This window comes from Prunus mume, linkage group LG3 (genome assembly GCF_029339155.1).
Source record: "Prunus mume cultivar Tortuosa linkage group LG3, ASM2933915v1, whole genome shotgun sequence".
Taxonomy (NCBI): Eukaryota; Viridiplantae; Streptophyta; class Magnoliopsida; order Rosales; family Rosaceae; genus Prunus; species Prunus mume.
In genome coordinates, this window is record NC_142700.1 from 14996152 (window position 1) to 15019857 (window position 23706).

Below are 23706 nucleotides of genomic sequence, written 5' to 3' on the forward strand. Positions count from 1 at the left end.
TTTAATATCGAGTGTTATGATTAGTCATCCCACTAATCTCATATTTATTTTTCATTTCTTTATTTAGTATATCAACTATATAGTCTACCATATTATAATCCTTACTATTAAATTTTATTTGTTTCCTTTTTCTGATTTAAAAAAAAATATATTATCTGGGTTGGCAACCAAATATTTATGCATGCTGCAACTTCAGCTTTGTAAAGTTTAGTTGCTATTAACCAATTGAGTGTTAGTTAGATTGGTCCAGATCTTTGGCGTGCTTCCAGTGATCGTGGATTCAATTCCCATCCGTGTGTGTGAGTTTCCCCCTCTTCCTCTTCCTAATTTTGGCAACAACAAAAAAACAAAGGTTTTGCTGCTATAAAAATTATAGAAAACACCTTGACAAAGTGGAAATAATTATTTTTTCTTGTGTCTTAAGAGTTTATGATTGTTATATAGCATGACATACATCATGACCTCTATTTAATTTAATGAAGCATTGGAATCATCATGGGAATAAAATCAAATACTAATCAAAACAAACTACATTGTGACAAATTAAAACAAAAACAAAAAAACAGAAAACAAAACAAAAGAAATGTTTGGGTACATGCTTGAAGAAGCCCATGATACAATTTCCAAATGCACCTAAAGGGCCATAATGGTCATAGCATTCTTGGCACCGAAGCAAAGCAAAGACATTTCAAGTTTGAGTTTGCCACATTTCTTGTGTACAGCTCAAGGAAGTAATTGGTCAAGAGTCAAGACCTGTCTTTTTAAGCTCCAGCTGCCAAGCTTCATTCAATTTCCTGGTAAAAATGTATCAGAAGGATAGTCAAAGCTCTGTCACAAATAGTTCCCTGAATTCCCATCTTTCTATCTTGAAGCTGTCTGTCAACAAAAAATCAGGCTGCCTGTTTGAACATCTGGTTACATTGTTACTTTGAGTTCAAAATCTTTGCTTATACTTATGGAGTACAAAATGAGTATATGAATTGAATAATACCTTGTATAAATCAGATAGTTCCTTCAGATCAAACAAAATTAGCATGGTACTAGATGTACAATTAGCGAATCTTATCGAGGCAACAACACTGTTATCGAAGATTCATTAGTTGAAGATGTTTCGTTTCTCACACCGAAAGTCGAAGACGTTTGGTTCTTACTTGAAGAAGAACCTGCTTCAGAGGATGGATGTTTTCCTAAAAAGAAAGCTGGCTTTTTGGGTTGAGGCAAGTCGCTCTCACCACCTAACATCAGAACCACAGTAGACATGGTTGGCCTGTCTTCAGGAAGCTGTTGCACACATAAAAGACTAACATGTACGCAACGCAAGACTTCCGAGAGAGTGCATGAATCACTTAAGCATTTATCAATCATTTCTAAGGACCTTCCCTCTTTCCATAATCGCCATGCCTAAAGGCACATGTAACATGTTTGACAGTCACAAAATGAAACACAAGTAAACTGAGAAACTCAATAGTTGATACTTACATGTCCAATGAGGTTGAGGTTGTGATTGCGATCATAAAACCCTCTACTTCTCTTTCCACTTAGTGTCTCCAACAATAAAACACCAAAGCTAAAAACATCGGATTTTACGGAGAATTGACCATCAATGGCGTATTCTGGTGCCATATAACCACTGCAGTACGTCACAAGAAACAAAAACTTTAATGATTCAGAAAGTAGTAGATAATAGGCAAGGATGCATAGGGGATACTTACTAGGTTCCAACAACTTTCTTTGTAACTCCTTCAGTCTGATCTCCTCCAAATATTCTAGCCATGCCAAAGTCTGAGATTTTTGGGTTCATCTCTTTATCAAGTAACACATTGCTTGCTTTAAGATCCCTATGAATAATCCTCAGTCTGGAATCTTGATGCAGATAGAGAAGACCCCTTGCAATCCCACAGATAATGTGGAAGCGTTGAGACCAATCTAACAGTCTACCTTGAGTTTGATCTGGCAAGTTTTAATTCATCACTCTAATTTGAATTCTCAGAAGTACAAATTCAAGCGTCTTAGAACCAAAAGTACAATGTTTGTAGTGCGATATCTAATTCCAACAGTATTAGTAAGTTACAAAGGATCCATACCAAAAATGTAAGAGTCCAAGCTTTTGTTGGGCATATATTCATAAATGAGCAATCTTTCTTCTCCCTGAATGCAGTAGCCAAGAAGCTTTACAAGATTTCGGTGCTGAAGCTTGGCTATTAGTATAACTTCATTTTTGAATTCAGCGATTCCTTGCCTAGAACTTTGGGAGAGCCTCTTCACCGCAATCTCTTGCCCATCTACTAGTCTACCCTGAAAATTCTCTTTAGCAAAAGCATTATGAAGTTTTGAACAAAACAACTGCTTCATTGATGTTTACAGGATCACAAAATTAGAAATTTACCTTGTACACGGATCCAAAACCACCTTCTCCAAGCTTCATGTTGAACGAAAAGTTATCAGTGGCTGTGATTAATGTTGGCAAGCTAAAGGATGGTAGCTCCAGGTCTTCCTTCTGTCCTTCATTGTTCTGACCCATCATTCCATCATTCCGCAGTTTCTCTAACACAAAGAATAAAAACAAAGAAGATCAGCTTCTCATCAGGTACAATAAATCAGTAATAGACTCTTAAATAAAATTGAAAAGCGTTGAAGGAATTGACTTGATACATGTAAACTTATTACACGTCAATTGACCTTTAATGAAAATACAGATCCAGTGAATCTTTTGCCTTCTTCTTACCCTACATCAAGCATCTTCCTCAATTGGTAGTTAAATGATTTTTCTCGGCTCTATCAATATGAAATATATACTAAGGCCTGTGCTGATCATTTGATTTCATCAATCTTATTTATTTCCTGAAGTCTTATTCTTTTTCTGGTTTTAGTGCAGATTAAGTTAATATACTCACGTCAACAGATGTTCCCTTTAACTTTGCAACTTTTGTTGAATTCATTCTAGTGCTAAAACAAGAGCTTCAGTTACAATTGCAATGGAACTTCCAGACTTGAATTAAGCTCTATCTCATAGCATTCCTGAGGACTTTTTATATCATTATGTGCAATGTAAAAAATTTCTTCGGTTGGTGACAATATTTATTAATACTTTTGCTAAAGCATTAGAAGTTGAGATTAAATGAGAACACATCAAAGCACCTCTTGTTCGGGATATTCCATTGCAGAATGTAGGCAGAGTCTCTTTACTGTACCAATTGGGAACAAAAAGACTATATGGACTAATGGGAATATGTTTTAGAGAAGAATATTACCTTTGAGCTTTCTCCTCCTTCTGTGAATACAATAGACAGCTAAGAACGCCCCGGAAACAATGGATACTGCGGCTACAGCTATCACTATTATCTTCGTCTTACGCGGACGGTCTGTGTCTTCATAGGTTATTTCAAAAGGGCAAAGCAACTGGAGTTATATCACAGCTTCAACTAAAAATACGGGAACTATAAAGCAGGGGACATAATCAAAGTTTTTAGAGCAGCTAATGGACTCATCAGGCAATACAAAACAACTGATACAAGATCTAGCAAAACAAGAGAAGTTTACATAATTATTTAGGCCCTAGGCTAAACAAAAATGATTACTAAAATGGTACACATAAAGTTAAAAGATTAAATCACACACCTGATTCCGAAGCAGGCATTCGAACATATAGATCCTGCCCTTCATCAAGAAGCTTCCTAAGGCTGATAAGATCACCAAACCAGATAGTGCAGCTACTGACCCCTTTGACATTAGAGATTGCATAAGCCGTACAAGAACAGTTGTTCAAGCAACTTGCCCTGCATTCTTTGAGGCTCATACTTTGGTTGACCCAAGAATGTGTTGTATCTGGCAGCTTCACCCCACCATATTTCTTAAACCCATCTCCATTTTGGCACACGAATGGTGTAATACGCTCACAACCTCCGGAGTTGTCTGCATAGTTCCAATTTCCAGGATCTTTGGGTTGAAACCCTTTTAAACAGCTGCAAACTTCTGAGTTGCTAATGTCACACATCCCATAGGGGCCACAACGGCCATAATTGTCACAGACGTCACTTGAACTCGAAGCCAATAGACTCCGGTAAAGACCGGCCTTCTCGTCCCACTGCAAGCTTTGCCACAAGTAGTTCCTTGAATTCCCATCTCGGGCTTCTCTTAGGACAAGATTGCCAGAATCCAAGAGCTGCAAAATCGGATTCCGGGGTTGCTTGGACAAAGCTATTGACCAAACAACAGTGCTGTTTTGACTTAGAAGGACAACATTTCCGGAGCTGTTGATCATCAGAAGGCCTGATGAACCATTGATGGGGTTGTGCTGATTTGCAACCCAAGTAACAGTTGTGGCTGATGAGACTGATGAATTCTTGCACCAAATCCCCAAGAAGCGGTTCTTGGTGTCACAAGCTGTTGGACTGAAAAAACCCAACTGAAAGCTGCCATGTTTGGAAACCAAGGTTTTGCCATCTCTAAGGGTTTGGGATTGAGTTATGGCATCAGCTGCATTTGAGGTTGTGAAGAAAGAGACAGACACATAAATTCCAATGAACATGAAACAAGAAATGGTCATGGTTTTATGCCCACTGCCGACCGCTAACTTTTAACTACCACCGTGCAAATTATACAAAGTTCAGATTAGATTACATTTCGTCGAATCAAAAACAAAAATATTAGATTAGATTTTGATGGAGTGAACCAGAGACCATGAACCATAAGCCAGGTGAGTTTTCTTTGTCCATTTTTGGGCCCCACTAGTTGAGCTAAAATTGGATTTGGGGCATCAAGGCATGTCACAAGTGTAATTATTCTGGTTGTCCTTTGAATTTAAGATGAAACAAAGGGTAGGTTGCCCTTGTCATCTTAAATTGAATTTGTCAGTTGCACGTGTCAGAACAGGAGGAAACAGAGAATACACATATATTATGGTCTGTATCCAACGGCTGTGGTTCATCAGGATTCGATGATCATGTGGCTTCCAAATATACGTGGTCAATTGAAAATACGTCATTTGGCGTCAATTCTAAAGATTTGCCTTTGTTAAAAATTGAAATTAGTCGTATGTGTTCAATTATCTTAAGAAAATTAGGTGACATGTTGCTGTCATAGACGTCCATGAAACGTGAATGTCATAGTGTTTCCACTGGCTTTTTATCCCATTCAAAGAAAGTCTCTTCATTTCTTTGAAGATTGGGCAAAAAAAAAGGAAAAATATATATTTCGTGGTGGTAGTTGTAACTTTTACCAACTGGCTTGTGGAAAGATTTTATCAGTCATTCCCATGAAATCAATCATCAATTACTATGTTCTGTTATGGTGTTTTAGTGATTGGTTTGGCTTTGTTGTCTTTTTTTCTTCTTTTTTTTTTTTTTTTTTTTTTTTGGGTCGTAATCAATCAATGTTCATTCAAATCCTAAAAATGGGAGAGAAACACACAGAAAACGCAAGAGTTGAGAAGACCAAATACAAGAACAAGACACCACAAACACAAAAAGATTAGACTAGAACTAGCACAATCTAGTATAATAATCTTCCCCGTCACAAAATCAAAATAAATTACAACATAAAGTCATCATTACTGTAAAGGAAACAGAGACCACACCATCACAACCACAAAGGAGGGATACACACCCACCTCACAGGTCAACATTGCCTCTTGTTTAAGTTGTCTGAGGTCTTTGGCTTTTGTTTCTTATGTTTTGTTGGAAATTGCATGCCTTGTGTTTGTACTCTTGTTGAGGTTTGCCGTCAGTTTGGTTTCCTCATTTATTGCTTACCTTCATTTATTGGTTTCCTCATTTATTGCTTACCTTCAAAACGTGAATATGCATATAGGAAGTCATTGCTAGCCCTGGTGGCATATTGTCTTTATTTTGTTAGATGAGGCCTTAGATTTACATCTCATCGATGACCAGTAATATTGTGTTGTTCGATAAAAAGGAACTCGACAGTAACATTCATAAATATCACATTTTCATTCATTGCCAATTAATTTTGGATTGAATGCTCTCATGTATTACGTTATCAAAGCATAGTTTGTAGATAAACAAAAAAAAAAAAGGTTTTGTGTGTGTGTGTGTGTGTGTGTGTGTGTGTGTATTGGCTCTTGTGGTTGATGGTCTTTGTGCATGAATTACATATAAAAAATAAATAAATAACTAGTGTATTTTAGATAGGTGTACGGTGAATATATCTTTCTTGTGTTGAAGAATATAAATCCCACATCGGAAACTTGACTAAATAAAATATAAGATATAATGAATGGTTCCATTACTAATATTATCGAGACCTTTTGCGATAAAACCTCACACTTACTGGGCTTTGTAGGTAGTTAAGTTGGGGACAATATCGGTGTAGTTAGTAATGGGCCACTGGCATGTCTCTCTGAATTTAACATGGTATCAGAGGATAAAACGATAGGAAATAAACACGTGCAAGAAATTCTTCTTTAAAGCTCACACGAATCAGTTGATCCATCATTCAGTTATTTGTTTATAGAATGGTCACACAAATAATTTCTTTACTTGCCCTTCTAGATGTTTCATTCATCATGTCTTCAATTAACTTCTAAGCATAAAAGACCCCCCAAAAAACAAGAAAGAAATGGAGATCCTTCTTGCCTCAACTCTTGAGTTCAAGTGATGTTATTGCCTAGAAAAAAACACTGTTGTTTAGCCAGCAAACCCAACAACAGTTGTACAAACTTTTAGATTCTGAAAATCTAGTACTAAGAGATGAAAAATATGACAATTCAGACAAGTATTTGTGGCACACCTTAATTTGACTATCTTTCTGATACATCGTTATTAGGAAATTGAATGTAGCTTTGGCAGCTAGGACTTAAATCGTTGAGCTGCCAAGATAGAGATATAGATGTGTTTCTCAAATTTGTTGGCTTGAAATTGCTGGATGCTAGAGTCAAACAATATGGGTAGAATATTTTTTAGGTTGTATTTCATTCTCCAAAAGAATGCATTTATAGTACAAGGATGTAACCCTAGTAGGGTCAAACTAGGAAACAAGATAAAAACCTAATTACACAATATATGTACAAAAAGGAAATAAATATAATCATAATAAACTAGGAAATAAATATCCTAATTAAGCTAGGATCTCGCTAACACTTCCCCTCAAGTCGGAGCAAAGATGTCACACATACCCAACTTGTCAAGCGAGTTGAGAAAGACCGTAGTAGACACAACTTTTATAAGAACATCTGCCAGTTGATACTCGGCTGATATAAACGGAAAAGAAATAATTTCAGCATCCAACTTCTCTTTAACAAAATTTCGATCAACCTCCACGTGCTTTGTATGATCATGTTGCACAGGGTTATGCATAATTGCAGCTTTATTATCACAATACAAATCCATAGGTTTCTAGGGTCCAAACCCAAAATCTCTCAACAATCTTCTCAACCATAGTAACTCGCACACACCTTGAGCCATCTCAAGGTACTCAAGCTCGGCACTAGACCTAGACACCACCTTTTGCTTTTTACTCCTCCAAGTAACAAAATTACCACCAACAAATGTGAAATACCCAGACGTAGAACATCTATCAGTAACTGAACCATCCCAATCAGCATCTGTATACCCTTCCACATATGTATGACCATTCTTGCAAAACATTAACCCCTTTCCATGAGTTACTTTCAGATACCTTAAGATGCCCATCACAACACCCATGTGATCTTCACTAGGAGAATGCATAAACTGACTTACTACACTCACTGCATATGCAATATCAGGACTTGTATGAGATAAATAAATCAATTTCCCCACAAGTCGTTGATAACGCTCTTTATCTGTAGGCACTTGATTAGGATATAACCCCAACTTATGATTCTGTTCACTATGGGTATCAATTGGTTTACAATCTAACATTCCAGTCTTTGCAAGTAAATCCAAAATATACTTTCTTTGAGACAGAAAGATACCACGTTTAGATCTGGCAACTTCAATCCCAAGAAAGTACTTCAAATCACCCAATGACTTCATCTCAAACTCAGAAGCCAGATACTCATGAAGATTTTGCATTTCTGCTTGATCATCTCCAGTCACAATCATATCATCAATATAAATAATTAAAGCTATCAATTTACCTTTATGATGCTTTAGAAACGAAGTATGGTCTGAGTTACTCTGCACATACCCAAATTTCTTCCTAGATGCTGCAAATCTCCATAACCACGCTCTTGGAGACTGCTTCAATCTATATAAAGACTTTCGCAGCTTACACACAATACCCTCCTTAGAGGTTACAGGAATGCCATGAGGGAGATCCATGTAAATCTCCTCCTTGAGGTCAACATGTAGAAACGCATTTTTAACATCGAATTGTAATAAGGGTCAATGATTAGCAGCCAGGGACAATAGTACACGCACAGTATTAAGCTTTGTCATTGGAGCAAAGGTCTCCAAATAATCAACTCCATAGATCTGAGTATAACCATTTGCTACCAATCTAGCCTTGTAACGGTCAATGGAACCATAAGCTTTATGCTTTAAAGTAAACACCCATCTGCATCCAACAGCTTTCTTCCCTCATGGCAACGGAACTAAATCTCATGTTTTATTCTTGTTCAAGACATCCATTTCAACATTCATGGCATCCATCCATTTGGGGTTACATAAAGCATCATGCAACTTAGTTGGCACACATACACTAGATAATTGACACAAATATAATGCATATAATTTAGACAAACGATGAGTTGACACATAATGGCTAATGGGATATTTAGACTTGGAATGTATCTTAGGAGAATATTGTACTTTAGGTTTCCTACGAGTGGTTCGTAGGGGTAACTGATAAGTTGACACAGATAGATCATTAGAAATTACCTCACTTGATTCACTATCACGAGTAGATTGAGGCACTAGTAGGGCAGAGGGGGTTATTGCATCGAACTCATCCATACAAGAATCACTATCATTATTTTCATATATAGGCGACTGGTCACTTGCTTCAGTGTGACCAGTCATTTCGACATCGAGATCACCTACTTCATCTCTAGATATGGGTGACTGGTTGAGTTCCAAAGGGCGATTAGTCGTTTCTTCATAGGGACCACAAGTTTCATCTTTAAATATGGGTGACTGGTCACTTTCTTCAATGCGACATGTCATTTCCTTCCTGAAAGCAGTGTCTTTAAACACATCATTCTCTAATCCAAGACTCTCCAATTCACTCCTCCTCTCCCCCTGAATTGGAGAGGAGAGAGAGACATAATAGGGCACTTCTTCATGAAAAGTTACATCCAAAGTAACATGCACCTTTTGGGTAGGTGAATGATAGCACTTATAACCTTTCTGAGTAGAAGAGTAACCAATAAAGACACATCGCATAGCACAAAGATCAAGTTTACTCTGTTGATGAGATTAGACATGAACATACGCAACACACCCAAAAACTTTAGGGGGCAACTTGGAGACTGAGACAGGGAAAACATAGTCACTAAACACATCATGTGGAGTCTTGAAATCAAGAACCCGGCTAGGAGTACGATTAATCAAATAGGCAGCAGATAAAACAACATGCCCCCAAAGATGATGGGGAACATACATGTCCAATATAAGGGAACGGGCAACTTCAAGTAACTGACGATTCTTGCGTTTAGACACACCATTCTGCCGAGGAGTAAATGGGGTTGTCGTTTGGTGAATAATACCTTGAGCACGGAAGAAAGATGTCAAAGTGTTATTCACATATTCGCCTCCATTATCAATCCATAATACTTTGACCTGAGCATGAAATTGAGTAGACACCATAATATAGAACTCTAGAAGGATGGAAGCAACATTATGTTTATTTTTCAGCAAGAAAACCCAAGTAAGTCGGGTACAATCATCAATAAATATAACGAACCAACGAAATCCATTCGAAGTAACTCGAGCCGGACCCCACACATCAGAATGCACTAAATCAAAAGGTTTTGCAGCTTTACTGTCACTCAAAGGAAACACAGTGCGATGACTCTTGGTCAAAATACATGTCTCACACTTAAAACTGGATTCATCACAAGAGCGGAATAAAGATGGAAACAGACGCTTAAGGTAGCCAAATGACGGGTGTCCCAAGCGACGATGCCATAGCCAAATTTGATGTTTGTCTTTGACATTGTAACTTTGAACAGATTAACGACACGATCACGAATGCAGAAGTCAATATCAAATAATATAACCTCCTTATCCGTTTACCATGCCCAATCATCTCGTGAGTCTTGAGATCCTGAAAAGAGCAATGCGTAGGATAGAAAATAGCAGAAACATTAAGTGTATCAAGTAATTGACTAACAGATAACAAGTTACAATGGATATTGGGAACTAATAACGCAAGAGAAAAGGACAGAGTAGGAGTGAGAGAGATTGTGCCATCACCAGTAATTAGATAAGGCAAGCCATTAGCACTAGTTATGTATGGGTCACGGGTGTTACTAGACAACTCATCAAAAAATTTAGCATCATAAGTCACATGATCAGAAGCACCAGTGTCAATTATCCAAGTGTTGGAGCCAGTACCTGGAATAGAATAAAAAAACACACAAATTTGCAGAGGCAGCAGCAATAGCACCAACAATGGAGTTATCACCCATGATTACAGCAGAAACGAATAGATCACGACAGAGTATATAACGGAACACTACAGAGGCACAAATACGGCAGATGCATGAACACAACACAACACAACACAACACACAAACCTAGGTAGAGAAAAAAAATACGGGGATAGAACACGGATGGGCACAACACACAGGTCACCAGAAAAGTTAGCTCTGATGCCAAGTCAAACAATATGGGTAGAATATTTTTTATGTTGTATTTCATTCTCCAAAAGAATGTATTTATAGTCATTCTCCTAGGAAATAAGTAAACTAGGAAATAAATATCCTAATTAAGCTAGGATCTTGTAACAGCTAGTACACATTATTGGTTGAATGGACATGTACATTTGAAGTTCAATAATATACCATGAAAGCAAAAGCCTCATCTATGCTGCACTTTGCTGATGAATTTAAGAAATTGGTATGTGTTAGAGTTTGAGGTGCTTTGAGTTGAAAGTTCTCTGAGTGTTCTTTTATCATGAATTGAAAGATTAGAGAACACTCTACTCAAGTGTTAGTCCTCCATTTAGATTACTTTGGGCCCGTAATTTTTGTTTTCGGGTCAAGCTTGGGCTTGACTCTTTCAAGCTTGAACAAGGTTGCGGGAATGGCCTAAACTGGACTGAAATTGAGCCTCATTGCTAAAGCCCAAGAACACCAACCTATGCTCTCATGAATCATATACGCTTTCATTATTTATCAAAATGTTGAGTTTAGGAAGATATGGGCTTAGCTTTGGCTAGAGCGGATATACTCCCTACTCTGCACCCGAATTGAAATATCTCTCCCTATATTTTAGATTATATTAATAGTATAATATCGTTTGTATAAAAAATAAAAATTAAATGTTGAGTTTACTTATTAATAAGTTTGGTCTTAAAAGTAACCACTCTGAACTGAATGCCTCTGAGAAACATATATTTCAGAGACCTTTGTTGAAGTATAGAGTTCATGCATACATACTTGTTATTAGGGGTGGCATTTTAAACCGAAAAACTGAAAAATCGCAAAAACCAACAAACAATTTACTGTAATGAAATCGCAATTGCGGTAAACCGAACCGCATTTGCAATATTAAGAACCGAACCGCATTTGAGATATTTGATTTTCAAAACTTGCGGTTACCACAAACCGTAAAGTATAGCCGCATGGATGATGAGGTTGAATTTTACAAGGAAATGAAACATATGACAACTTGTAAGTAATTAGTTTATTTATGCTTCTTCTTATAATAAAATTACTAAACTATGTTGTTTTATTTGTAGATAACATTGGTGCTCAAACAACACAACGGGGTTCTTCAAATCCACTCACCACCAACACTTGAGTTTGTAACATTAATGCATTGCATTTTCCTTTTAATTTGTAACTTTAATTCACTTTGAATTGGATTTTTCTTTTTGGTTGTAACTTTAATTCATTTTGCTTTGTATTTTCCTTTTGGTTTGGAACTTTAAAGGATTTGGAATTAGAATGCTTGAGAAGTTTAACTTTAATTGGAATGCTTGGAATTGTAACTTTAATTTTCTTCTTGAGAAGTTAAGAAGATTGTGAATTTATATATGCTTGAGAAATTGAGGTTGTGTATTTATTTATTTAGATTGTAAATTTACATTTTTGTGAATGCTTGAGAACTTGTGGTTTTAAACCGCTAATTCGGGGTAACGACCGCATTTTGAGGTTTACCGCGGTAAACCGCAAAACGCGATCGGTTTGCGGTTTCAAAAATCATCAAACCGTAAATAGTCGGTCGGTTTGCGGTTTGAGTAAAAATTGCGATTACCGAACCGCAACCACCCCTACTTGTTATAATAGCTGGGATGGACCCGCAGTGAGGTCACTGGAGTCAAACAACCCCATGGAAGCCATGAAAATAGGCTTGGAGGTCCACTTGAGCTGGATGTGTGCCCCTTGAATTGCCCTCCAAGTGCTTGATGTTTTGCCTGAGAGGAAGAGTGAGGAAGCTACGCGCAGGAGGAAGAAGAAGCAACGCAACGCAATTCTGTTTTTTTAAACACCCTAGGCAAAACGATGTCATTTTGGCCCAGGAAAATTTTTAAAATAAAAAACCCTTCCGTATCCCTCCATTCTCCCACGTCTGTTTCCTAAGCATAGAGTCCTAGGTTCGACCCCTACTTGGTGCATTTTCTTTTTAATCTTTTTAACTTGTTTTGTTGTTGGAATCAACCAGTCAACTTTGTTCCATTTATTATTATTTCTTCCTCCCAAATTCCAATGATTGGCTTAGAAATTAAATTCATGAATGATGAGCTTTACTTGTAATTTTATCTAAGGATGACCACAATATGGTTTTATCACCACTATTTAACACTTAAAAATTTCTCCACACAAACAAAAAACAAAAAACAAAACAAAAAACTTGTTTTTCTTCATTGTAATTAGAACAAAATGTAGTAACCAACATATTGGAACTAGATGTGCAGGCAAAATATCTTACCCAATAAAATTTTGGCTTGTTTTTCTAATAGTGCTAAAACCAATATTACAAAAATGTCTAAACAATAAAATTGTCTAAACAATAAAATTTTGGCTTGAAATTTTACGAATTGAAATTACTCAAAAACATACATTAAACAAATGACAAATTCAAATCATTCAAAGTATATTTTTCCAAGAAAGGAATAAAATTTGGAAGAGAAAAAATAGATAGAAAAATAACTCATTCTTAAATTTTCTTTGGAACATTTGCCCTATAACCTTACGATGTTCAGATCCTGAGTCCATCATTGATAACAGCCCTGGTTACTGTTACCAATATAAACCTGGTAAGAATGGTCTAAAAGAGGTGCCCATTAGAAATGGTCAAATAATATGATTGATCCAAATAAAATAGTTGGGTTCTCTTCTCAATTTCAATCTATGTGAAGCTGGGCCATTTCTTTATCAGAGACCACTGGAATGCTAAATCAGAACAATAAATAAAGCCCAAACTGAAAACGACTTTGTATACTGAATGAGCTCAGGAATGAACATATTCTGATAGCCGAACTTGAGGATCAAAACCTTGTAAGGGAAGAGAAAATGCTGATTTATGAATATATGCCCAACAAAGGCCTTGAATCCTTCATATTTGGTTTGATCCATTGCCACAAAACCTTAAACATTTAATCTAATTAGAGAAATTAACAATCCTTAATTTGATAACATGTTAATCTTCTAAATTTGTTGTCTAAATTAATATGTGGAACTGCTAGAGGGGGCTTGGTTTAGGTATGGACACTGTTGATAGGAAAAAGGTCTCTCTCTAAGCAGATTCCTCATCAAGCAAGAGTGAAGTCTCTTTTACCAATGAAATTTCTGTTTTTTTTTTTTTAAATATGGAGTTCAAAGAGATTCTTGGTTTTGCAAGTCAGCCCTTTTCACTAGACTAGACCCCGTTGGAATGAAATGATTGTTTTACTGCTAGACAATAGCAAATACTTGTGATCTGTTACATATGGTACCCGATATTTCCAAAGCCAATTATGGATAACTCCAAATGATTAACTCATTTAAAGCTGTTAATCCCCTTAATTAGAAATAAACTTTCTACTGAAATTGGATGGATCATGGATGCAAAATGATCATGAGCTTCAGAGAAAGTTGGTCAAGAGACTGGAAAAAGTGCAGCAGAGAAGCTTATCCAGGACTTACCTGTGGCTGTAAGGGATATCATTGTGATGGACAAATGCTTTCATACATATCATATCATGTCTTTGTTCCAAAAAGGCTTATCATATCAATTTGAGGTAGCTTGGACATGTGGTCACAGCTTCTGTCCAATTCCTGTTCTAAGTGCTTTTAAGCTGCTGCTAATTGCAGTGGATGATTGAACCCAAATGATTTAAGAGTAAAAATATGTAACTTTGAGGACAAGGAAGGTGAGCTGCCCTCCCCTACAACATTATGGGCAAGACAAGGTTCAGAATTCTTGAAGCAAAAGCCAATTTCTTCTTTATTTTTTTTATTTACTGGTGGACCTATTCAAGGAATTATGAATAATAATGATAATAAAAAGAGGCATAAATGTTTCTGATAATCTAAGGGAAACCCATGCTTGCTTTTCTCATCAATGTTTGAAAAGTTAGTTTTGTTTGTAGGGCAAGAGAAGCCCATCAAAGTTGAGATATGTTCATGGATGACTACAAATTCTGCTTTTTACAATAGTATAATGGAATGGTCGATGTCAAACAAATAAAATACTTGGACTCGATCAATTCCCCAGTTGCTTTCTCCAATATGATGTTTATAAAATATTTACATTGCATTTTGTTTCTTCTGTTTAATTGACTAAGAAATTACCAATAATAGCTTCACTGGGTATGAAGTTTGAGGTTTCTCCTTCCAGCTTGAGCTTTTATCTGATCAATAGTCCCTGTGTTTTAGCATGTTGGTCAATTTAGTCCATGTGTTTTTAATTTGACCGATTTGATTCTTATGTTTAGTAATGTTAGCCAATATAACACATCCATTAAAATTGTCATCAAATAAACATGATAATCCTTCTTTTTCTTTTCTTCTTCTTTGGAAAATATAAATTTCGGCTAAATTGACTAAATTAAAAATACAGGTACTAAATTAACCAACGGACTAAAACACGGACGAATTTTAGCATTTATGCCTTCAAAAATTGAGGGTAAAAAGATTGGCACAAAACAAAAGCAAAAGAAGTTGTGAGTTGGTATTAATCAACTGCCGGCTGTCTGTTTTATATGCAACTTGCTTTCACTTGATTTATTTTATGGGAGGAATTTAAGGAAATTCGTTATTTACTTCAAGGAGCAGCCATACATCATCATCAGCGCAAGGGGAGGCACTAAAATTCATGTGAACCCTGCTTTGACCCGATCAGATTAATCAACCGCTTTTGGCAGACTGCCATGTCATGGCTTTGAACCAATTGGGATTTGGGGATATGCAATTTTGACATTTTAAAAAAACAGCTGGAAGTTGGATTTTCTTGACCAAAATATATTTTTCCACAACACCCTCTATCATGGACTTAGATGATAATAAAATAGGGAGCTTCATATTTGAGGAGTTGTTTCTGGGACCCACTGTGTAATATAATTTAACGATTAAAATAATTGGTGTTTTAAATTTTTTTCTTCTACAAAATTTTTTGTTTATTTATTTTCTATCACATTTATATGTTTAATAATTAAGGGTTTGTCTTATTTTTTTCAAGAGTAGTTTATTGATAAAGACTTAAAAAATAAATAATGTAAGTCTACCCAACAGATATGTGCTCCTTGAATAAACTTATTAGAGAAATAAACATAATTGGTGCTAAAATGTGATTTTTTGTGAATATAAAAAGTTTAATAATGTCGAGAGACATAATAGGGTGGGGAGGGGGGAGGTGGATCGAGGGTGGGTCTTGGTTGGTGGGCGAGGTGCATCAGAGAGAGTGGTAGGGGTTGTGCTGGAGGTGGCTAGTGGGTCGTTGTCGGGGGAGGAGGTGGTCGTACGGTTGATGGAGGTGGGGGTTTTTATTTTCTAAATTTTTATATATTTTTTTATTTTTCTTTGAAATTATGAATTTACCCCTTAAATATACGGAATTTTGGAAGGACATCCAAAAAATTGACGACAAGTCTCAATTGAACCCATCTGACGACCAATAACGGCATGATAATAAACCTCGCAGCCACAAGGATAATGGTTCCTAAAGCTAAGAACTTTGAATTGGGTTATTCCCAAATTTGAAGATTTTAATTGATCATTCCACATCACATGCAGCCTCATAGCATAACATATGATATGCCCAATTACTTGGAAGAGTTGAAAGTCCTTAATTTAGCCCACCCACAAAACTCTTCAACAAAAAAAAACTTAGAGAATAAATTAATAACTATGGTATAGTTTAGGGGGCAAGCCACATTTTAGCCATGATTTTATTAGATACTTAACCTTCATTATAAGTCTATTAAGCTTTATTAGCTCAACCAATATGAAACTAGTTTTTTTTTTTTTTTTTATATATAAAATAGAAAAGATTGTATTTTATTAAACCGAAGGGAATATTACATGATAAGAATTAGCATGTTAATAGCGGTCTTGTTAAAACCTTCCCAGAGAAAACAAAACCCATGTTATTGACTAAACAAAAAAGTCAAACAACTTATACGAAACAGACAAACCTAAAACCCACCCACAAAACTCTTAAAACAGCATACCATCACTATATAGGTATTGTCAAAGAAGTTCTCCTATGATCTAGAGAAAGCATCATAGTTCTTTGTACATATTCAAAAACGTACTATGTGTATTAGAATAGATCCACCCAATCACCCAACCACAAAACCATTGAAACACATCATATCACTACGCATGTACTGTCAAAAATAGCATCCTATGATCTAAAAAAAACATCATAGTTCTTCGTACATAGTCAAAAACATACTATGTGTATCAGAATAGATCCAGCCAATCATCCAACCACAAAACCATTGAAACACATCATATCAGTACGCATGTACTGTCAAAAAAAGCATCCTATGATCTAAAGAAAACATCATAGTTCTTTGTACAGAGTCAAAAACGCATTATGAGCATCATAACAGATCCAATCAAACCTCTAACCACCACCTCCAATTTTCTTAATCCAGAACCCCAGTTGACAAGGTAGACCAAGATTGGCCTCTTAGCCTGAAGAAATTTTCGAAGAAAGATCTTCATAGTACGAACATTCATCGGTTGTTAAGCCCACAAAGATTCCATAGGAGAAATATTTGGCAGACCTTGGAGACCCCTCGATGCTGGTCTCCTCCGCCTTGTCAACAAAATCCTCGATACAAAAACTACGCTTACTAGAAAAAGTCATGCCACTAACAATCAGATGCCTAACACCAGTTTCCACACACTTCTGATTCCCGCATACTTGTCCTCCTCTTGAGCAGAAGAGGCAGTGGTCACCTCCATAGCGTTAAGACGTAGACCCCTCATCAATGACTGCCTCATTGGGAACCTATAAAGGAAGCCTGTGTAGCTACCTCACGGAGAATAAAAGAGCCAAAAAAGTCGTACCCAATAACCAAGAAGAACCTAGAGAGACAATCAGATAAAACTGAGAGAGTTGGCGCAGAGAATGAGTAAAGAAAATTGGAGAAATCCTAACCTTAGCCATCAAGGCTCTTCTCACGTAAACGAGAGAGCGACCCCTTTCTAAAATGTTTTAATATGAAACTAGTTCTTAACAAAGATGACAAATGAGTGAGTCACTATTTCATCATTCAAGTTACAAACTCCATTGCTGCCATTGAATTTAGAATTTTGGTGCACAAATTTTCACATAAAAAATTGATTATGAATGAAACTATTGCTCTCATGCTGACCTTTGTATGAAACTATTGGATTATGAAAGAAATCTCTTTTCCTCTAAATAAAAAATAAAAAATTCATTAAAGGTTTGTCTAATATTTTCAAGAGTGATTTATTGATAAATACTTGAAAAATAGACAGCGTAAGTCTACTCAACAAATATATCTCTCGATTCGAATGAACGTATTTGAGAAATAAATAAAAATGGTGCAAAAATGCGATTTTGGTGAATATAAAAGGGTTAATAACGTTGAGAGATTCAATGAGTGAATTTATTAGATACTTAACCTTCATTATAAGTCTTTTAAGCTTTATTAGAGGAAAGTGAAACTAGCTCTTATCTTAACAAAGATGACAAATGAGTGAGTCATTATTTCATCATTGAAGTTACAAACTCAATTGCAACCATTGAATCTAGAATTTTGGGGCAGACTTTCGCATATAAATTTAAGGTCTTTCCTTCCAAGTTTGACAAATCTTAATGAAATGATTTTCTTCTTTAATTATCTGGCATACCAACTTTTTTTTTTTTTTTTGGGTCAAAGGCATGCCAACTTGGTATGACCTGTACTGTATGTAACCTTGAACAAATTACTTAACAGATTGGAGTCCGGGTTGGTAGGTAGGTAGGTTACTTCTGTAATTTCAGTGATTTCGCTAGTTTGGGTCAGCATGCAGCGTCTTATACGTCATCATCCTTTTTGTCCCCATTATTTTTGAAAAGTCATATTCCATCAACTTCCTTTGTCTTTTTTTGGCCATTAACTTCCTTTTCCATATAATACTTAAATAAGGTAAAAATTAATCGAAAATGCAGGTTAGATTAGTTGATCAGAGCACTAAACTCGCTTTCTTTGTATTTAAATTTGAGTCTACAAAAGTATATATCATCGGTTTAATTTAAATTTTTTTCATCTGTTAAAAACGTCGTTCACTTGGTCATGTTATTTAATAATCAAAATTAGTTCATAAAAAGTACTAATAATTAAAATTAGAATACAAGCTTCTTCTGTTTTCTTCTTCTTTGTTTTTTTTTCTTATTCTCTTCTTGCATGATAGAAATCAACCTCTAATGCTTGAGCTCACCCCACATATCACTTCACCTCACATATTAACATTTTCCCTTTGTCTTGTCCTCTTGTATATTCCCTCCAATAAGCCAAAACTAATTACAAAAGTCAATAAATAAGTGGAATACTAATTAAAATCCTTAAGAAAATGACATCCTTCTAGAGCCTTTGCTTGAAACGATCATGATGATGAGCATGACACCACTCTAGCATCATTATTCTTATTTTTTTTCTAGTGATAACAAGGAAAATAAAAGGAAAAAACAAAAACAAAAATAGAAAGCAAATTTTCTTGAGCCCAATATCCCCAAAAGATCACAAGTTAGAATTTTTTTCAAAAAAAATACAGATAGAAACGGCACCGTTTATCCGTGTCAGCAAATTAATCAAAACAATCAGCCACCATGAGATTAAAAAATACAGAAAACTAATCCGATATTCAACTATAAAATGGGCTCTGGCTCTTCCGCTAGTGCTGCAATCAAAATCTTCAACGTTCCCTACACTTAGCTCACAAACCACAGCAAATAGTAAAATCACCGACTCCGGAGGACTGCATTTATGGCTACCAAAGTGTATATTGTGTACGTACCAATTCTTTGCTTCTACTTTTGTTTTCAATTCTAATTTACTATGAACTGCGAATGTGTTCTTCTATGATCGGGCCTTTTGTTTTGATTTTTTTTTACTTGGGTAATGATCATTTTTAGTCTGTTAGAGCTTCAAGCTATTAAAAATTTAAGTTAGTTGCTGCTTTATCTGAATATGGTTGGTCGAAATTTTGAAGTAGAAGGAAATAAATTGATTTATCTTTGTTGGATCTTTGTGTTTTGCACTTTTTATTGAATTGGGTATTTCTTTATAGTTAACAAAGGTTTAAAGATTGAATCTTTGTATTTTTGTTTCTGAAAATTATATTTTTAGGAAGATTTTTGTGATGGTGAGGCAGAGGCTGTGGCTTTCTGTGTTTAGAATTGGGAAATTTATGCATCTCTGATAATTTTCTGTGTTTAGATTATTTCTTTATGTGAATTACACTCTAGCATCGCATATAAGTGAGAAATAACAGAATGACTGTTGGTTTTCTTCCATTGATCCATGTAGGATTACCCCCAAAATCTGATTTTGTGCTGTAGAAAACTATGATGATTGTGTTTTGCTTATGGCCATGGTGTGGTTTTATAACGATGTTGAGTATATTAATGGAGAAAAAAAAATTTGTTTAACGTGTTCATCCTGTTGTGGAATTTGTGAGTCTGGAAACCACTTGGGCTAGGAATTGAAAGGTAGGAAAATTCAGTCAAGTAAAAGCAAACGGTGAATAGGAGAGGGGATTGGAGGGAAAGGCAGAGTTGATTGGCATTTCTTTGAAAGTCACTACAGTCAGTGTTGATTGAAATTTTAGTAAGAAGCGAAGTAAAGTCACTTCAGTTGGTGTCATTTCCATGATTGTACAAAACTGCTTTAATCTGTTTTGATGGTTATGTATGGAGTGCAGTGATAGGTGTAGTACAGAATTCCTAATGGAACTTATGAAGCTACTTTCTCACATTTTGTGGTGTGCTTGATTGACTGCATCATTCTCTTCCCGAATGATTTCTGGACTCAATTCATGTTTCTTTACACATTTAGTTTCTTTTGTCTTAGTAGAACCTCAATATAAACTTGCAATTATTTTATACTTGGGTAGTTCTTCCTATGCCCCATTTAATGTCTCAAAAATTAAAAAGAAAAATGGCATTGCAAGTTTGTTTGGAAATAGGTTGTTAGTAAGAGTACATACAGCTATTCTCAACATTTTCTATTAAATGGAAAGTTCCTGCAGTAATGCTTACAGCTTCTCATGTAGTTAAAGGCACCTGTCAATCCACATCCTTCTTGATTGTGTGGGGGCTTCTATGGTTGATTTTAAAACCTTATGAGTTTTTGTTTTGTTGTGACATGAACTTCGTCACATGCCTGTGGGTTGGCACATAGTGTGTCCAAGATAGTTGATCTTGATTCTGGAGGTAGTTGTATCATAATTTAGTAACTAGTGGGGCATGTAATGGTTTTAGACTACTGTTGAAGTTGGTTGAATGGTTTAACGGCGAACTTAGAATTTCCTCATTACAGAGGATCAAGCTTCATATCTGAATATGGATGGGTATGAATGCATATTAAGATTCTCAAAATTGTGACAATATATCTGAAAATTTGGAAGAATTTCTGTTTAGTGAAATAATGAAATAATTGGCTATGGAAACGCTGACAGAATCCAGCAGTTCAATTAGAGGTTGCTTTTGTGAAAAATATTATTCCCAGTAATTTGTAAAGAAGGATGGTGAGTTGGGGACTGAATGTAAGTCGGTCACAGTTGCACATTCATGCATTGATATGTTTTCACTTGATCTCTCTCTTTTCTTAACCCATAGAAAGAATTTTTAAAAAGAAAAACAGTAAGCTTTACATTCAATTGATTCTCAAGGATGCTGTTATATTTCTTCTACATAAAAACAACCCTCTTTATCAAAATCGTTTATTGATTTTACAGGTACTACTCCATGTACGGACATGTAGGGAGACTAGCAGAAGAAATTAAGAAAGGAGCTTCATCTGTTGAAGGTGTAGAAGCCACCCTATGGCAGGTGAGTGTGCATTTTCTTTGATCCATGTATTGCAATCTGTAACATTTCATGAAATTTCAGCCTGTGTTTAATTCGAGCTTGAGCTTTAAACGTGAGAATGTTTATTTTGAGCAACAAGCCATTGTAGAAAAACATCAAACTTATCTTTTTGCATAAGGGCGTATAAACATGAGATTATTGAAAACGTTAAACCTAGCCCTATTACTAAGGTTTCGAGGTTGTCACCTTGCTTGATGGTTAGTCAGCGCTCAATAGTCATGAGAATTATTTCCCAAGGCATGCCTCAACATTTGAGGCCTAGTTTTGAACTTTAAAGCGGACCATCATTTAAATACCCCATTGAACATCAGTGCTAGAGATTTCATATGCTCACTTAGAATTGTCAGATCAGTGTCCTTCTGTTCTGTTAAAAGTCGAATGCTTCTCCTTGACTGATTGTCCTAGTATCAGGGTTGCTTGTCTATATTTGATGAACTTGTATATTGTTCACCATCATATGCTTTGTATTTTTCTTACTTACTCTCTCTCTCTTTCTTCGTTCTGCCTCAATAACATCGTGCCAGGTATGCTAATTATTATATTATAGCTTCAAGATTGGCAATACTTGTGTGTACTGTGTAGTCTTCTCTAGTTTTATTTTTAATTTTGTTTGTGCCTCTGAGAAATCATGATTTTAGTTTGCTCATTTGTTTGCGTGGATATGAAGATCCTGGTTCTTGGTACGGGAGAGCTTTCCTTTTTTTTGGAGGGGTTCAATTAGAGCTGATTCTCTTCTATTTCATGATTAACTGGTCTTCTAAATCTGGTGAACTTGAATGCACAATAAGACTGAGTAAAATGGACTTATGAAACAGGTCCCTGAGACACTGTCAGAGGACGTGCTTGGGAAAATGAGTGCACCACCAAAGAGTGATGTAGCAATCATCTCGCCCAATGAACTTGCTGATGCAGATGGATTCATTTTTGGCTTTCCAACAAGATTTGGTATGATGGCTGCTCAATTTAAAGCATTTTTGGACGCAACTGGCGGTCTATGGAGAACACAACAGCTTGCTGGCAAACCTGCTGGGATCTTTTACAGCACTGGATCTCAAGGTGGTGGACAAGAGACCACTGCGTAAGTTTTGATGTCACATCTAATCAACTAAAAGAACTTTAAAAAAAATGTCTGTATCTTAGTTGGAGATAGTAATGATATTGTGACTTTTATAGATTGACTGCCATCACTCAGCTGGTTCATCATGGAATGATCTTTGTACCCATTGGATACACATTTGGAGCTGGCATGTTTGAAATGGAGAATATCAAAGGTGGAAGTCCTTATGGTGCCGGAACTTTTGCCGGGGATGGATCAAGACAGCCAACTCAGCTTGAGCTGGAGCAAGCATTCCACCAAGGGAAGTATATTGCCACCATCACAAAGAAGCTCAAGGGAGCTGCTTAATACTACATGCACAAAGATACTCAAATGGAAAGCCTGATCAATTCTTTCTCCCTACAATTTCAGTTTCCATTTCTATTTGTCTGCAAGTATAATTCTTGCTTTATCTGTTATATGTTTTCTATGTGTTTTTATGCAATACAATTATTATTCACAATGAAAAACTTTAGTTTGCTCATGATACTAGCCTGTGAACGTTTGCCTTTTGCTTTACTTTTTCTCATCATTAATCAATCTGTGTAATTACTACTTTCAACAATGTAAAAGGGATGGAATGCTTCAAATTTGGGCAGGATATGCACAATAAGATCAGGACCATGTTATTTGATTGATTTTTCAAGTTTCCTCATAAAGTGTTCTGGTTGTGTTATTTACGATTGATCTCGAGGGTGGACGACATCTGCAACTTCTCTTTCTGTGTTTTTTTTTTTTCTTTCTTGTACCTTGTTTTGGGACATCTCATTCTAGTGGCAACATTGATATATATTAGAGGATTTGGGCCCTCTGCTATCAATTAACTTGCACGCTTTGCAGTTGCCTAGTCCTTTCATGTGTGAGTTTGTCAGTTACTGAGTTTCTGAATTTGGTTTCCGTTTCTTTTCGAAAATGGTAAACAAAGATATGGCCCAACAAAACAGTACTAAGAAAAACACAGAGGAGTGAAGA

At 36.0% G+C, this 23706-nt stretch overlaps 2 protein-coding genes across 10 annotated transcripts; one reads left to right on the forward strand and one right to left on the reverse strand.

Moving 5' to 3' along the window:
* Positions 1-496: 496 nt before the first annotated feature.
* Positions 497-4765, reverse strand: LOC103326308 (G-type lectin S-receptor-like serine/threonine-protein kinase SD1-1). 9 transcript variants are annotated; one of them, XR_001677616.2, is made up of 8 exons: positions 3619-4762; positions 3252-3368; positions 2387-2544; positions 2085-2295; positions 1713-1950; positions 1480-1630; positions 992-1401; positions 497-876 (listed from the first exon to the last, which is right to left on the reverse strand). XR_001677616.2 is itself a non-coding variant. In XM_089049140.1 (7 exons), the coding sequence occupies exons 1-7, from the start codon at positions 4544-4546 to the stop codon at positions 1188-1190; spliced, it is 1851 nt and encodes a 616-aa protein (XP_088905266.1). In that variant the 5' UTR covers positions 4547-4765; the 3' UTR covers positions 497-1187. The 9 variants fall into 9 exon arrangements, 5 of the variants coding, with proteins under 5 accessions (XP_088905266.1, XP_088905267.1, XP_016648821.2 ...); XR_001677614.2 differs by having other exon boundaries at positions 497-911; XR_001677617.2 differs by having other exon boundaries at positions 497-794; positions 3619-4761.
* Positions 4766-19397: 14632 nt separating this feature from the next.
* Positions 19398-23372, forward strand: FQR1 (flavodoxin-like quinone reductase 1). Its single transcript, XM_008228533.3, has 4 exons — positions 19398-19556; positions 21506-21599; positions 22454-22716; positions 22812-23372. Exons 1-4 carry the CDS (start codon positions 19534-19536, stop codon positions 23041-23043), a joined length of 612 nt encoding a protein of 203 aa, XP_008226755.1. The 5' UTR covers positions 19398-19533; the 3' UTR covers positions 23044-23372.
* Positions 23373-23706: the final 334 nt, after the last annotated feature.

What these genes read in the sequence shown, in the direction of transcription:
- LOC103326308 (XM_016793334.2), bottom strand. Translation starts at nt 4,546, where the DNA reads ATGACCATTTCTTGTTTCATGTTCATTGGAATTTATGTGTCTGTCTCT. An exon ending in CTTGGACTCTTACATTTTTG is followed by an intron (nt 1,951 to 2,084) that starts GTATGGATCCTT and finishes AAAACTTGCCAG; the next exon opens with ATCAAACTCAAGGTAGACTG. An exon ending in ACCTCAACCTCATTGGACAT is followed by an intron (nt 1,402 to 1,479) that starts GTAAGTATCAAC and finishes ATGTGCCTTTAG; the next exon opens with GCATGGCGATTATGGAAAGA.
- FQR1 (XM_008228533.3), top strand. Translation starts at nt 19,534, where the DNA reads ATGGCTACCAAAGTGTATATTGT. An exon ending in GCTACCAAAGTGTATATTGT is followed by an intron (nt 19,557 to 21,505) that starts GTACGTACCAAT and finishes TTGATTTTACAG; the next exon opens with GTACTACTCCATGTACGGAC. An exon ending in TAGAAGCCACCCTATGGCAG is followed by an intron (nt 21,600 to 22,453) that starts GTGAGTGTGCAT and finishes CTTATGAAACAG; the next exon opens with GTCCCTGAGACACTGTCAGA.